Source organism: Lepisosteus oculatus, chromosome 12 (genome assembly GCF_040954835.1).
Source record: "Lepisosteus oculatus isolate fLepOcu1 chromosome 12, fLepOcu1.hap2, whole genome shotgun sequence".
In the NCBI taxonomy this organism is placed as follows: Eukaryota; Metazoa; Chordata; class Actinopteri; order Semionotiformes; family Lepisosteidae; genus Lepisosteus; species Lepisosteus oculatus.
The window spans coordinates 1,336,167-1,351,892 of NC_090707.1; the positions used below are offsets into that span (position 1 = coordinate 1,336,167).

The 15,726-nt window shown below is 36.1% G+C and overlaps 1 protein-coding gene across 4 annotated transcripts in view; it reads right to left on the reverse strand.

The window, feature by feature from the left end:
- LOC102685206 (low-density lipoprotein receptor-related protein 1B) overlaps positions 1–15,726 on the reverse strand; it is a 461,586-nt gene that overhangs the window by 77,072 nt on the left and 368,788 nt on the right. For all 4 annotated transcript variants that reach the window (XM_015358626.2, XM_015358625.2, XM_015358624.2 and 1 more), the window contains 6 exons: positions 14,916–15,103; positions 13,778–13,961; positions 12,771–12,856; positions 9,770–9,892; positions 6,373–6,554; positions 5,368–5,567 (listed from right to left, as the gene is read on the reverse strand). In XM_015358626.2, coding sequence (XP_015214112.2) covers positions 5,368–5,567; positions 6,373–6,554; positions 9,770–9,892; positions 12,771–12,856; positions 13,778–13,961; positions 14,916–15,103 — 963 coding nt within the window. The remainder of the gene's footprint in view (positions 1–5,367; positions 5,568–6,372; positions 6,555–9,769; positions 9,893–12,770; positions 12,857–13,777; positions 13,962–14,915; positions 15,104–15,726) is intronic.

A 15,726-nucleotide genomic window follows, 5' to 3' on the forward strand; every position in this document is an offset into this window, starting at 1 on the left:
GCCAACAGATACAGCACACGTTGTCTTCTGAATAACTGCTGTGATGACCTGTCAGGCCCCGGAGGTTCTTTATTACTGGTTAGGGGAATTTAAGACTGAAAGCTAGAGTCCTACTTGTGGGGTGAAGCCAAGCTCAGAACCAGAAAGCACAGAATTATTGCTAATGAGAAGCTGTTCTTGGAACCAGATAAACAAAATGCTTACAATGTAAAAGTGAAACAATGCTTTGAATTTCAATGTCTTTTAATTTCATTCTGAGGCAATTGGTAGATTTGCTTATTATACATAAGGGTCCTATTTGTTACAAAAGCAGGATGGGATATAAAAATGCTAATGACTGTTATTAAAAAAAATCATAGTGAGAGAAACATTTAATTTATTCTCTACACAAATGAGCTGCATGGCAGGAAAAGACAGAAAGAGTCAATTAGCATCATTGCCAGTCTCACTGTTTGTAGAAAACTCAGTGTGACTCAAAGCAGAAGTAATTTAATAGAACTTTCTGAAGTTAATGTTTTTGTATGGCTTGCTTTTAGCAAGATTAACGGCAAAAATCAAGGTCTGAATTATGTTATTTTATAGCTGGTAGTCAAATGTTTTAAATCAATAATTGTAACAAATAGATAACATATTAATTCTGTGTCACTTTAAGATGGCTGAAAAATATTACTCATAAACAGGGAAAGAAAATCTGAGGAAGTGTTGTTGTCCTGGTGTATAAGACCTAGGTACTTCACATTACTGAAAAAAAGACAGATCATTAAAAATATCACTGAAGCATTTTTACATGAAAAATGTATATACAGTATGTTATTTTACTGCAGTACCATGACATAATATGAATCTGGACTGTTTCTTCAGTTTTTAGTATTAGTCATTTTTTAAGTTACAGCGAATTATTTTTTCTCTTTCTTCCACTCAGTCAATGTTTATTTCAGCTATTGTTACTATTACCATGAGCTAAATATATGAATTATTATTACATTTAAGCAAGTGACGATGACCTCAACAAGTTCAAGGTAATAACATCATACTGTATAATAAGCGCTGTGCTGTGCAGTGCCAAGGAGCGCTTAATGAGAATGTACTGTCTGAATATCACCAGTCTGAACAGGTCAGTTATCACAACTGATGCTACTGTAAATGAAAACTTTTTGAAGATAATTGGTAATATGTTATACGTTATGTTATATGCTACAGTATATATTAGCTGTCCCAAAATGAGAAAGAACATACAGAACAGGACTCAGTCAGCAAGGACAAATAACTGGTCTGTCTCTTGTTAAATTTAGTAAGGAGAAAAACACTGCTGGTATTGACAAGCTGTGCTTGACCATTGTACAACTTCTGCCTTGCTGAGAGTACGGTCATACAACACTATTCAAGTAACTTCATGAGTTAATCCTTAAACAAACCCTTAGTTACCATCTCATAAGAAGTTTGCTGTATACTGTCTATGATGCCACTTTAATCATGTTTTCTGATGTGACAGGTTAATTTAGTAGCTGCGAATGTAATGTCTTAATTATGAAAAAGCAACACATTTATTACAGAATGAAACATAAAATACTTATACAATCAAAATCTATCTCAATAGAAGGTTATTGATCATTATAACGGTTTAATTACTCCCAATCACATTCTAATAATACTACTGTATATCAATAGATTCCATAAGCCCTAAGAGTTACCATTATAGCTGACTGAAAACAAAGCTGCTGATTTAAATGACATAAAGTTAAAGCAATGCACTGTGACATCCAGGAAGAAAATATATTTGTGAATTAAAGTATAATGTATTAAAGTATAATACCATGCTAAAGATTTCTAAGACATTATAACTTCATTTTAGTACTGTTCATATAATTTATCTCACTTGTAACATGACCTGTCATAAAAGTTGGACAGAGAGAACTGATTTGTTCCCTGAAAAAAACTGTGCTTGACAGATAATCTTTGATTTTATTTTGGCACTGAACAAGATTGTGCTGACATGAATGTTCTTGATTGTGTTACACAGAAACAGATATTGTGGAATCTTAGCTCTGTACTGACTGAAGTGTAGCTCAGAGGTATTGGCTATACATGGAGCCCACCACCTCTATTGCATATGATCAAGCAGTTATTGTGGAGCCAAACTTTACAAAAGCTGAAAATTAAAAGATGAGATTGTCAGTTCCTCAAATTTCAAGAAAGAAAATCACATTACTGGTGAAAAAAGGGAAAGACAGACACTCCCAAGAAAGATAAAATCCCTAAAGGAAAGCAAGTCTAATGAATACCAAATCTAGCTGAATTTTTAAAGATAAATTAATCTTTCTTTACAGCTCAGTCTAACCGTAATAAAACAGACTGAGCTGTAAGGGACAATATCATCCATCATTTGAGGCTATACTGCAGAACATTTTGAAACAGATACAGTAGGCCCAATTAAGGCCCATGGTAATTTTAACAGGAAAAAAAGAGGAAACATACAGCCTTGGAAAGTTTTATGAAATGCATGGTAGAAAAAATACCCAGACACTTACAGTCATGTGAAAAAGAAAGTACACCCTCTTTCAATTCTATTGTTTAATATATCAAGACATAACAAAAAAATAATCTGGTCCTTGCCAGGTCCTAAATTAGATAAATCTAACCTCAGGTGACAAACAACACATAACAGATTCCACTATGTCAGTATTTATTTAACAAAAAATAAGCCAACATGCAGAAGCCATGTGTGAAAAACTAAGTACACCCCGTGATTCAGTAGCTTATAGAACTTGAAAAACTTGAAATAATCATTTTCTGTATGGGTTTATCAGACTCTCACATTATTTTGGTGGAATTTTCTGCATCTCTTCTTTACAACATTGCTTCAGCTCATTGATGTTTGAGGGCATTCGTCTATGCACAGCTCTCCTAAGGTCCCGCCATAGCATCTCAATGGGGTTGAGGTCTGGACTTTGACTTGGCCATTCCAACACCTTGATTCTTTTCTTTTGCAGCCATTCAGTTGTAGATTTGCTGGTGTATCAATTATATATGATTGTCCTGCTGAATGACCCAATTTTGGCCAAACTTTGGCTGTTGGACAGATGGCCTCACATTTGTCTCTAGAATACAAGGTATTTCTCTAGAATTTGGTATAAAGAGGAGTTCATGGTTGACTCGATGACTGCAAGGTGCCCAGGTCCTGTGGCTGCAAAACAAGTCCGAATCATCACCCCTCCACCACCGTGCTTGACGGTTGGTATGAAGTGTTTGTTGTGCTACGCTGTGTTTGGTTTTCGCCAAACATGGCGTTGTGCATAATGACCAAACATCTCCACTTTGGTCTCATTTGTCCAAAAGACATTGTTCCAGACATCTTTGGTTTGTTCAGATGCAACTTTGCAAACCTAAGCTGGGCTGGCATGTTCTTTTTGGAGAGAAGGGTCTTTCTCCTGGCTACCCTTCCTTGAAAGCCATACTTGCTCAGTCTTTTTCTGATGGTTCATACTGTCAAGAACTTTAACATTTAACATGTTAACCAAGACCTGTAGATCCCTAGATGTAGCTCTTGGGTTCTTTGCAATTTCTCTGAGCATTATACAGTCTGACTTTGGGGTGAATTTGCTGGGACACCCACTCCTGGGAAGATTGGCAACTGTCTTGAATGTTCTCCATTTGTAAATAATCCTTCTCACTGTAGAATGATGAATTTTAAATTGTTTGGAAATGGCCTTATAAACCTTCCCAGATTGATGGGCAGCAACAATTGCATCTCTGAGTTCATTGCTGATGTCTTTTCTCCTTGGCATGGCGTTAACACACACCTGAATGCTCCAGACCACCAAACTGCCAAAAGTTCTGCTTTTATAAAGGTGGTCATGCTTCCTGATGATCAAATGCATTGATTAGCAGCACCTGGCTGCTAATTACCTTATTCCTATGGAAGCAGTAAGGGTGTACTTAATTTTGGCTTACTCTTTGTTGAATAAATAATGACATAGTGAAATCTGCTATGTGTTGTCTGTTATCTGAGTCTAGATTTGTCTAATTTTAGAAGTTGGTGAGGACCATTGACGATTGTTATTTAAGCCCTGATATGAAAAACCATTGAATTGAAAGAGGGTGTACTTTCTTTTTCACATGACTGTACATGTACAAAACATTTTTGGTAAGGAACCCTAAAATCAACATTTAAGTCTTAAGAAGATGTTCACCAGGATAATAGCACATGACAAACTTTCCTACATACAAACACAATGAATACCCCACAATAAGCTACTGTAATTGCATTATTACTAATTAATAATTATTTGATGAACTTGCTAAAAAACAAGTAAACACTTATAGAGGATTGTTTTAAAACAGTTTGATCAAAATTTGAGATTAAAAATGTTTTTCCATCTTGATACTAAAAACACAGAAGAACACAAACCAGATACTAACAGCACAGATGCAAAACATACAAGTGATGTCTCTCAAGACATTATTGTGAACAATCCCTTTAGAGGTACATCTATAATCATACTTGTCTTGAACACATTTGTATTGTAGACCAGTTGAAAAGGATGTCTATTTGACTATAAATAGAAAAAGAGATCATGAACCATGAAACAATTTGCTAATGAAAGACAGAGATGCCGTTTCTAGATCTAAGATATTATATGACATGCATATAAAACTGATAAGGATAGTATCATTGGTATTCAGATTTAAGAAATCTCTAGGCAAGGTCTGGAATTATTTTTGGGGTACACTGTTGCTTAGGGGTCTCAATGAGGAATCAAACCCTAATATTATGATTTAAAGTTGTATGTTCAGTTGTACTTGGCTGGTTCTTAATTGAACCAACTGGATGTAAATATGATGACACTGTCACAATGTTATTGAAATCTACATAATGTTTCCATATGATGATACCTGTTTAACTGTAAAACTGATAGTGATCACTAATACTTTTAATAGAGAATTCACTGACTTAATATTGTTAATTCCTAGGTTTATTTGATAATTAAGAGCCTATCATGAGGATGTGTGAATCAACTATAGACCTGATTTCTGCACAACAGTAATCCTTGAATTGTTTTTATTTTATGTACTGTATATATTAAACAAGAGATTTTCTTGTATCTAGATAAAGATCTTGTGTAGATCAAAGTGTTGATTCTTGATCAAATATCTTAAAACGTTTTTTTTGCAATGTAAGAGGTACTGTAAGTGAGGGGGTTTTATGTGTTTTTCATGATTTTTGTTACAAAAAACGTATTATTGTTAATAGCTATTGTTTACTTAATTATAAAATCATACACGCGGTAGGACACTGTATACATAGAACATGTTTTAACTGCATTTCAATTTTAGAAATGTCAAGATTGCTGTGAAATGTTCTCTTACCCTTGTACCGTTTGGATCCATCCAAGTTAGAAAACAAGACATGATTGTCATCTGCCCAGTACAGCCTTTTGTTGACATAGTCAATCATTAAAGCTGCTGGCCTTGAGACTTCTGTGTCAATTATCACATTCTGATTGGTACCATCCATACCTATGCGCCCGATGTGAGGGTATTCACAACAGTCAATCCAGAACACATACCTTTGACAAGCAAAACAGAGATATTCATCAGTTCACACAGTTTTCTAATAATTAAAATAAAAATTTAGGATGTCTTTCCATATTCAAAATATTCACAGTCACGGCCATTGGCAGCATTGAGACTCTTTTCTAAAATGCTTTGAAAATATTTTCTTGCTTCATTGCACATGCGCAATAGGGACAGATTTCCAACTTTTTTTTTGCTTAAGCAAAGGTAGGAAGAAATATCTTTCCTAATATAATTCACACGAGTATTAATGAGTTTACTACTGTAAAACAGATTTCCTTGGGGCTCAGAGACCAAATGAAAACAAGCAGTCTGTACAGCTTTAGGAATTCACGTATTGGACACTCTTCCTCTGTTAACTGAGGATTATAATGTGACAGGGGGAATGCCTACCAGCCTACTGAGATCTTATTAACTATCTGTTTTTTTACTTGCAAAAAAATATATTCATTTTTTTTAATTGGAGTTTAAAAAAACTAAAGTATTTAATCTGAGATCCAGGTTAATTACATTGGGAAAATGATACTATTGAACAGCTAAACACTAATGATAGCTTAAAAGGGATGTCAAAGTGCAGATCTTTTATTTTATTAATGCAATTTCATCATTTCACATCCTGTGTGACCTTTTGTATTCTTCTGAAAAAAAGTAATGCTCACCAGAATTTGTGGATAATCATTTGGGGATAGTGGTCAGCATTTCTATCCCGTTTTTCACACGACAATTAAATCAAACAAAAAGTCTGCTAAAATAATCACAGGACATCACATGACAATAAGTAGATAGTATGTTACGTACCCTGACTGAGTATCCAAAGCCAAATCTTTTGGGTTCTTTAGACCAGAGCTCACGAGGATTGTAGGATACAATCCATTGACTTTAGAGACCTCCAATGTCTTTTTCTCTGTGTCACTCCAATATAGGTTTTTCCCAATCCAGTCAACTGCCAAAGCACTTGGGACTGCTGAGCGATGAACTACCTGAGAAGATAATAAGAAACATGAGTATGCACAGAGGAGAAGACAAAGACAGTAGGGCTACTTTCAGCTTCTAGGAAAATGAATTGTAAACTGTGGCCTGAAGCTGATACTCATTTTGGAGTCCTTTGCCATCATTAAATATTCATATCAATTCATTTACAACACTTTTTTAATTAACATACATTTGATTTGAGTTGAATTGCTTCTTCTGTGTCACTGTATAATACATTAAAACAGCATTTTTCAACATCTACTATCTTTTGCTTTGCATTTTTGCATCAATACCTGAATTCAAATAGTTTTAGCTGCATTTTAAAGATGTATAGTCAGTTAGAGAAAAATATTTAAAATTGTCACAATCACTATTCAGATAGTAAGTTGAAAAGCAAATGAAAACCTTGCTTTTGCCATGCTGACTGTTGCAAATGTAAATCTCCTTACAGTAAAATTACATTAAATAAAACCTCTAAAATAATATCTCTGTAAACAATCCTTTTTTTCGCCAAATGCAGCGTAAAGGTCGATTTCTGCCATGTCAAATATTTTCCAAAAGTGTTCTTATTTCAGCATAAATGGCACTCAAGTCTAGAAATGGAACAGTAGGAAAACTGTTTATTCAGGTAGACCAGCTAAATCGTTTCAGTATTACTACAGGACTGCAGTTTCCAGTAGGGAGATTGAGCTTTTTTTAATTCTGTTGAGAAAAAGTAAACTTAAAAATGGTGTTTGGGCTCCCTCGTGGTTTCCTGCTGTACTCATTCACAGGGCCATTCTAAACAATTTCAGGAAGCTTTCCCTGAAGCAGTAATTATAAACAGCACTGCTTTTAAAATAAAAAAAATGACAGCATGCGAATTCTCACTCCTGGAATAACAAACCTCAGTATGAATAAGGAACTAATTGTTGAAGACAAGCTTTGAGCACCAGAGATGGTATTATCATTTTTGCTCTCCCTTTATAAATACTTAAAGGGACAACCCACATCATTACAGAAAACAAAGATCAGTCAATATGTGTCATAAATCATTAGTCATTCAATAGCATACAACTGGGTTAAAAGATTACAGAACTTAGGACAAAAATTATTCAAGGCCTTAAAGAAGAGCAGCAGAACTGCATTTTAAATTTTATTGTGAAAAGAAACTAGGAAGCCAGAAGAAAGATACTCATAAAAAGTTTGAATGAAGATCTGAGTATCTGCGTTCTGAGCATATTTGCAACTTATCAAAAACAAGTAGTTATGTCGGCAAAAACTGCATTACACTAGTCAAGCCTGGAGAAAACAAACATGTTTTAGCTTCTCTATCTCAGACTGGAAGAGATGTGAAGATAATATATTAAAAGTCAAATACAGAAACGGATACAAGGGAATTACAAAAAGACTTAGATAAAATCAAGCTTTCAACAGACAGAAAGTGATTTTTAACATTAATACATTAAGTGCAAAGTGTTACACACTATCACAATATTATTGATTTAAATTAAAATGGGCATTTGATCCATAGGGTACTCCTCAATCAGTATTATCCCTTTATCTGCACTCTTTTATATTCCTTTACCAGTTTTCAATCCAAAGACAGGCATTACCTGGAAAGCCAACCACCTGCAATTTGAGTATTAATTTGATGAAGAACATTATCAAAAGCCTGCTGAAAATCAGTATTAAACACCTACTCCGTGTAATCCTTAAAATACTGTAGGTTGACATTTTTATACAGGTATTTTTAATGAACCAGTGCTTAAAAAACACAGAGCACAGCAAGGAGAGGCCAGAAACACAGGACTGTTTGTTTTCTGTCCTGGACAGGATGCCCACCACACTGCAGTGCTTCAGGGGACAACAGAATTCAATGCAGCCTATCAGGATCTTTCTGGGAGCTGGGGAAGCTGGAAAGACAGCTCTACACTGACACAAACCCTGGACCTTGGAGCTGCAAGACAGTAGTGTTAACCACCACATCCTCTTTTACAGCGCACAGAGTCCTGTACACTGTGACCAGATTTGGTCATCAAACCACAAAGAGGATATTATAGATTTGCAATAGTTCAGAGAGGAACAACAAGAATTATTCTGAGACTCAGAAAATTGTTGCATGTTGAGATGAATCTCTTCAGTCCAAAAGTGATTTAAGAGATTTGATCAAAGTATATACTGTAAATCCCTAAGGAGTACAGTCAAGCCAGGAGACTACAGTATGTCAAATTCATTACAGAAACAAGCATACATTTTTACAAAAAAGTAATCCATTTCAGATAAACACAATCCTATGTGAATTGCCCTCCATTCCTTTGTAATATTTGTAAAGTTCTTATGTTTTTAGTAGAGCTGTAGATAAATCAGAGCAAACATAATAGGAAAAAATAGAAATAATATTGAACTATGATTACACTCTTCCTATAGACCATAATGCATTATAATAGTCTTCATTGGTTCTTACAGAAAGATAAAAGACATTCCAACCACTGTCTACGCCTTATAGCTCCAGACTAATGGTTTGGTTTGTAATTCTAGACTATAATAACAATACTTTTGGTCTAATAACTTCTTATGTATTACAACCATTTTTAAACAGTTTAGCTACAGGCAGGACAAAACCAATATCTCAGATGTAAATATGAGGTTCTACGAAACTTAATGAGCCATGGTTCCCCTTATCTTAAAACTGCCCATGCAAGGGCTTCTGACAAGTGCTGTGCTGACTAACACATCTATTAGCTGTGGCACAATACACATTGCATCTCTCAAAAAACAACAGAACACTTTACTCTTAAGCTACAATTCTGCCAGTGGTAAACACATAGACAAATGAAGTTATAGAGCTTTTGGTGCATCACAATGCATTTTAAAGGTCCCCATTAAGTTATTAAAGTTCTACCATATGTAGCTTTCTAATGATATTTTAAGTGCTTTTCCCATTTCTTAAGTAGTGCCTTCTAAGTGGTGCTTTGTGCCATCAGAAGATTGAACAAATGGTATAGTGTTTCTTCTACACGCTTTTGAACACTCCAGTTTTCTCTATAAAAATCCATTCTATACATGTATTTAATTATGTTGCTTTATTACCTCTTTAAACCTTTTAAACTACATCATACAATCATTCTTGTAAAGAGGAAGTAAGACCTGTGATTTACTATGCCCTTGCACCTGTGACTAATGTTTGACCATATTACCTCCATTTTAACCAGCCTCAGGCAAGCGCAAACTTCTGTCGTACCTTAAGATCACTTCCATTCAGGCGCATTCTGTTTATTCGTCTCCCGTTAGGTCTGCTTGAGTCAATCCAATATATAAACTCCTTTCTGTAGTCAAAGTCTATTGCAATGACATTGTTGAGCCCCTGCAGTGAGGAAGAAACAAATTATCAAACACAAAAACGCTTATTGACCTCTTTGTTTACACTTATTGCTGCACAAGTGCATCATACATTGCCTGCTTTGTATTGCTTAGAACTCCCAATATAACACTTATTGTTATCTAATTCAGTAGAAGTGCATTCACACACGTATCTAGAATTTTATGTGTGCTAGCACAGTTATATATGTACAGGTGTCCAATTGCTTGTACTGTAAGTCCAAAACCACCGTTAATGAGCTATAATACAAAGACAGGTACAGCATAAAAAAGCAACACCAGACAGCCCTATTAGCCTTCATGAGGAAAGAACATTACATTGTAAATGCTTCCTTGGGAAAAAATAATACAAATTCTGGGAATGTATTTTCAATACACACTAAATTCCGTTTATATGTGTGTCACAATTTGATAGTTATAAACCACTGGAGTTAATTTATGATTGTCCTATATTTAAGAAGGGCCAGGGAAGGACTCCTAGAGGGACAATCTGGAGTAACTAGTCAAGTCAAAACTTTTTTGAGAAAAGGAAGGAAACTGGACTGTTATGTGAAAACCCACATGGACATGGAGAGAACATGTAGAATAATAGAGCCTAACCCAGAATGAAAATCCAGGACCCCAGAGCTGTGAGGCAGCAATGCTAAATGCCATGCAACCATGCCTCCCTTGACTTTTTACTATTTGCATACTGAAGTTGTCAGCAGTGATTGTAGTTCCCTTTTATTCTGTGTGGTTTGATGCCTATTTTTCATTTGCAAGTACCTGTAACCTAGTTTTTCTAATTTGCTTGGGGTATCTCCATAATAAGAAATATTTGAATACTAGGATGAATGCAACAAAATTCAAATGTTGCACTACAGATACATACTGTTGGGAGTCAGTAGCATCATAATTTCACTGCACACATTCTGATGATGCAGTACTAACCTGACAGCAGTGACCTGCCTTTGTATCTTCATCTTTTAAACACTTGAGACAGATGTTAAAAACTCCTCTGGGTTTTCACTCTTGAATAAGCACAAAGTACAGCTGCACTCTGCATTTGTGCAGATCTGGGGACAGGTAGTGAGGCAAGACAGCTCTGTTTGTTTTAACTACAGAAAATTAGGCCTGCTGGACCATGCTGCATTGGCTCTCTAGCATGTCTCTGGCATGTTTCAGTTCAGTGCTTGTAACAAGGTAAGTGATTTTGTGTTCAATTTAATTAGCTAAATTAAATGCTACTCTAAGTGAGAGGAGGGAATTTCCACTCAAAAATTTTGTCTGATTTAATCTTGATTTGCTAAGGTGCTTACGTTTTAATAATAATACTAATTGCTTACACTTATATAGCGCTTTTCTGGATACTCCACTCAAAGCGCTTTAGAGGTAATGGGGACTCCTCTCTACCACCACCAATGTGCAGCCCCACCTGGTTGCGACGGCAGCCATAGTGCGCCAGAACACTCACCACACATCAGCTATCAGTGGGGAGGAGAGCAGAGTAATGTAGCCAATTCATAGAGGGGGATTATTAGGAGGCCATGATTGGTAAAGACCAATGGGAAATTTGGCCAGGACACCGGGGTTACACTCCTACTCTTTTCAAGAAATGCCCTGGTATTTTTAATGACCACAGAGAGTCAGGACCTCGGTTTTATGTCTCATCCAAAGGACAGCGCCTATTTACAGTATAGTGTCCCCGTAACTATACTGGGGCATTAGACCACAGCAACCTTAGTTTTTCCCAGGAGGTCTCCCATCCAGGTACTGGCAGGCTCACACCTGCTGAGCTTTAGTGGATTGCCATTTGTGAGTTACAGAGTGATATGGCTGCTGGCTATAAATACATCAATATGGTTCACCGATTGACATCATCTACTGTAGGAGAGTGTTACACATAATGTGATCTTAGCTGCCTTCTTCTGTAACACTTTGGTACCAGGATGTGAACAATTCACCCAACCCAACTGGGTTAATTGGGATGCAATTAAAAACCCAAACTACTTCAAGAAATCTTCAGTATTAACTGTGTTAAAACTGTCATGGAAAAGAAGAGGCTGCCTTTCAAAGAAACTATTCTGCTTGTCCTTGATTCTCCTTCTCTTTGCACTGCCCAGCAAAGAAGCATCATTTTGCCATTTCCTTTTCTTCAAATCAAGTTTTAAATTTTGCATTTTGCAAAAGAAGGTGCTATATGTAAAATTATGTTTGTTCATGTTTATTCTTGTTGATGACAAGAAGAATAATGGTTCAGGTGTAATGGATTAATTGTGTCCTTTGATTTATGATTACATCAGACTATCATGATTTGTGCCTGTTAGAATACTTCATGACTTTAATTAGCTTCTTAGTACATTTAATTTAAGGAAAGAATCACACAGAGACAACATACAAATGTGTGTATATGAAGTTCGAGTGCTCCCCATAAGCCGCGTACTTCAATGTCACGAACTGAATAAAAAATGTCAATGTTTCAGTTCACTGACAAGTTGTCATCAGGCTACAGAATGCAGTGTAAAACACACAGTTGCACTTACAGTACATCAAGTGAGCTAATGTCATGAAACTCTATGTACAGTACTCCCAAAAATATACAGTACAGACCCTCACGCTGAAGGATTGCTTTACCATTTTCATTTAAGAGATCTGTGCAAATTTTATTTTCTGGACTTTGGGAAAGTAAAAAATTCTTACATTTAGAAACACTTTTAGAAGACAGGTATCCAACTGGAATGTGCATTACTATAAGCCATGGCAATAGAAGGTCAAGTCTTGAGCATTCTTTTCACTGAGAGCATAAATATCAGTCTATATTACTATAAACAATAACTATACACCATCTTAATTATACAGTGTTTTGCAGGACACTCATATTTTACCTGTTTCAGAAGTGTGTAATTAGATCCATCAACATCTATTTTCCTTATTTCATGATGGTCCGCAAGAATTAGAAAGGGTTTTTCACCTGGATATAAAGAAAGAAATATTATTATGAAAAAAGAGTAACGTTTCAGTCTATATATAAATCCATGTATAAAGACATGTCCTGATATGGGTGATAAATAGGATAGGAAAGCCTACACATTGTTTTGAAATTAATAATTTGCTAAATGGAGTTTATAACAGAATTTTGGGAGGAAGATTAGATCTTACTCACTTCCCCCTGTGTGTGTACAGTATATAAGTCTTCATAGGCCGTCCCTGCATGTGCAGTGTCTCTCTCTCTCATCCCCCCTGCCTCCTTATCTACACCCTTGCAGCAAACTCCCTCACTTACTCCTCACAATAGTGGGATTGCGGTGGGGGTTGGGCAGCTTATCCTCTTGATCTACTACTTACCTGATGAATTGGTTCTTGTAAAGCTAGTGTTCGTGAAAGGAGTTGGAACCAGACTGGCCACAGGAACATGCACAGGCTGGCTAAAAACACCTGAAACTTAGTCTAGCTGTGCCATGCATCCTTTGGCTCACTGATTGACTCATTTGCTGCTTCTATAAAATTATGTGAAGTTATGTCAATACTGAGATGTGGTCACCAGCTTCCCTTATAATAAAATCTGATCTAAAGTTCGAATCAGGTTTCCAAAAAAACGACCTTACAAGGCTGTGACACCAGCTAATCCCTCTAAAGTCAAGGCAGTAAAAAAGAGAACGACGGCATTCCAGATCTGGTGGATACAGTTCTCCTCTTGCTGTGCTAGAATTCGGCTGCTCATGGGTTCAGACACATGAAATTCTGCTAAGACAAAGATGTGGTTCTCTGCAGTGGTAGAGTTCTAGTATTCAAAGGGGTTATGTCCCTTCTGTAACAAGTCAAGCGCCACTGTACCATGTTGCAAAAACACTGAGAAAACACTGGAGGTCAAATACACAGTACATGTTCCTACCTGAGAGAGACTTGCAGCTGTTCGGATTACTAGCTGGTGCTTCATATCCATCTGCACACAAACACTTGTAGGATCCATACATGTTAATGCACTGCTGACTGCAGGGGAATCCAGTCAAACATTCGTCAATATCAATGCATGTTTTTCCATCATCTTTCAGTCGGAATCCAGGCCAACACTTACACTAAACACACACATAAATAAATAGGATTACATTAGCTTTACCTTACAGGAAAATCTTTGTGTACAGTCCTCCAACAAGTTAGGAATCTGGTACCCAAAAAGGTAAAATGAATCCAACTGAACTAAAACTTTTTCCAAACTTCTGATGTCCGGCTATAATTGCTTGCTGTAGCAGTAAATGGGTCAAAAATGTAACTAGGAATGCTCAACCCACTAGAGAAATTAATTACTAGGTTTTTTTAAACTCAGTTGAAATGGCCATATATCAAAAAATGCCTGTAAGTTAAGATTTGTTTAATGCTCAATTAACAGTTTCACTTCAAACACGCAAAACTTCCTTATATGGTCACAGGTTTGTCTGATGATGATATCATAGTAACTCACATTTACAGTTTGTTGTTGAAACAAATATATTATTTTGCATCTGTTTTTCTATTTGACACATTATTTTAAAAACTTGTAATGTAATCATTACATTACATAATAATATTATGATGATGCAATATCTTCAGCTTGATCAGCTTTCAGCTTTCAGAGAGAACAACTGAGTTTGAATGGCATGCATAGGGTGTAATTTCAAATTTGAATTAGACAACTGCTTATTACACAAATGTTTTGAATTCAATAAGTTTCTATTTTACCATATACTCAGACAAAATCAGAACTACAATCAATCCACCATACTGCACTATTCAAATCCTAGAACTTGGGGAATTTCCACTGAAAAGCTGCAGAAGGATTAGAATCTGTGACTGGGCCATATGCTGTGACATGACATGACAGCTTTCTCACCTATTTTAGAAACTTAAACATCATGTTTTTTCAGGCAATTTCCACATACTTGGTTGGAGCAAGGAAGACAAGTCTTCAAAATGTTCAAAATGTACAAGACATTGCTCAAGATTTAGCTGAGTGGCGGCTGAATGAGCATAAGAGAAAAAATGTCATCACAGACCTTGTACCCCACTGCAAGATCCTGGCATTCTTGTGTACATCCACTGACTCTTCTGTTTAAACACTCATTCACGTTGCAGTTTCTTTCATCTGAACCGTCGCCACAATCATCCTTCTTGTCACACAGGCTTCCGATAGGAATGCACCGGCCATTTGCACACATGAAAAATGACCCATTGCACAAACTTTCTAAAAAATGAGAAACCAATACTTTAATATTGAGTATTATTTTAACTTGCAGACTACAAATTAAGAGTAACAGCATATTTTGATATCATTGGAAAATTACAAAATCCAAAAACAGTGGCTCAACAGTGAACAGAAAATAACATTTATATATAAAAAAAACATTTTACAGTCCAAAGTATATGCTTTCTTTACTTCATGGAAAATGAATTAATGTATAATATTAAGTACTTACACTTACATAGCACTTTTCTGGACACTCAACTCAAAGTGCTTTACAGGATATCAATGTTGACAGATTATACATTAGCCCATGTAGTTATTAAAAAAAAACCTGATTTACATGCCAATGAGAACAGGAAATGACATACAGTTGCAGTCACATATGAACCCCAATGAGCATGTCACAGGAAAAAGGTTCATGGAAGTATGGGGCACTCAAGAAATGTGCTCAAGCCATTTTTCTTGCCTGAAAGGCATGCAGCAGGCCTAACAGGCCCTCAGGAGATTTATCTCTGTTCAGCCACTGCAGGAGCTGTGCACAGAACTTTAGCAGTAAAGACACATAAACATCATGGTGCTCACCAGAACTAACGGTCACGCAGGGAAAGCTATCAGCTCTGAAA